Source organism: Manacus vitellinus, unplaced genomic scaffold (assembly GCF_001715985.3).
Source record: "Manacus vitellinus isolate BGI_N305 unplaced genomic scaffold, ASM171598v3 scaffold_134_pilon, whole genome shotgun sequence".
Classification (NCBI taxonomy): Eukaryota; Metazoa; Chordata; class Aves; order Passeriformes; family Pipridae; genus Manacus; species Manacus vitellinus.
The window spans coordinates 291934-292902 of record NW_021938973.1 but is presented as its reverse complement, the minus strand read 5'-3'; the positions used below and the strand labels follow the sequence as shown (position 1 = coordinate 292902).

The window sequence follows — 969 nt, the reverse complement described above, 5'->3', positions numbered from 1 at the left end:
GAGGTCACGTGTCCCCAAAATATCCCCCTCAAACACGAGTGTCCCATCCCGGGGTCCCCAAAGGACCCCCCCGAACATCCCCCCTCCCCTCACATCGCACCCACCGCTCCATAAATATCTTTAATTAATGGCACTGCCCTAAATCACAGCTCTGGGGGGTGTGGGGCGTGGACAGGGGGGTCCCTTGGTCCTGCCAGGGGGTCTCTCCCAAATTAACGGGGGATAAACACCCAAATTGAGGGGTGATCAATGAACACCCAGACTGAGGGGTGATCAATAAACACCCAAACTGAGCGGGGATCCATGAACACCCAAATTGAGGGGTGACAGCTGTCCCCATGTCCTCTGTGTCCCTGTCCCCCGTTGATGCTCAGGTGCCATCAGCAACTGTTGCTTTATTCCCCTCAGCAACACAAGCACCACTGGCGAAGGCAGTTGGTCCCTGTCCCCACTCCTGACCCTGTCCCCACTCCTGTGCCTGTCCCCATCCCTGTCCCTGTCCCGTTCCCTCAGGGTCTCTTCACGGTGCTCTCGATGAACGACTCCAGCACAAAGATGGTCTCGTCCACCTGGTTCTCGCTGGCGTCGATCCTGGGGACAGACAGCAGTGGGCAGCCACCGGGGGGTCCCCGACTCTTGTCCTGGCCCCAACCCTGTCCCCATCCTGGTCCCATCCCCATCCCCGTGTCCCCTCCCCTCCCCGTCCCCTCTCTATCCCCCTCCCCGTCCCCTCCTCATCCCCTCCCTGTCCCCTCACTGGTTGACTTTGCTTTTGAGGCTCTCCAGCTGCTGCCTCTCGGGGCCGTGAGCATCCCCATCCCCTCCTATCCCCATTCCTGTCCCCTCCCTATCCCCATCCCCATCCCCTCCCTATCCCCATCCCTGTCCCCTCCCTGTCCCCTCCCATGTCCCCTCCTGTCCCCTCACTTGCTGACGTTGTGTTTGAGGCTCTCCAGCTGCTACCTCTCA

General features: G+C 60.7%; 1 protein-coding gene across 1 annotated transcript in view; it reads right to left on the bottom strand.

Annotated features, from left to right (window-relative positions):
- Window positions 1-477: 477 nt before the first annotated feature.
- The window catches only part of POLR3C (RNA polymerase III subunit C), a 5956-nt gene continuing 5464 nt past the window's right edge, over window positions 478-969 (bottom strand). Inside the window, exons 11-12 of the mRNA XM_029957995.1 lie at window positions 928-959; window positions 478-591 (exon numbers count right to left, since the gene is read on the bottom strand). Of these exons, the coding sequence (XP_029813855.1) occupies window positions 510-591; window positions 928-959 (114 nt within the window). The 3' untranslated portion in view covers window positions 478-509. The remainder of the gene's footprint in view (window positions 592-927; window positions 960-969) is intronic.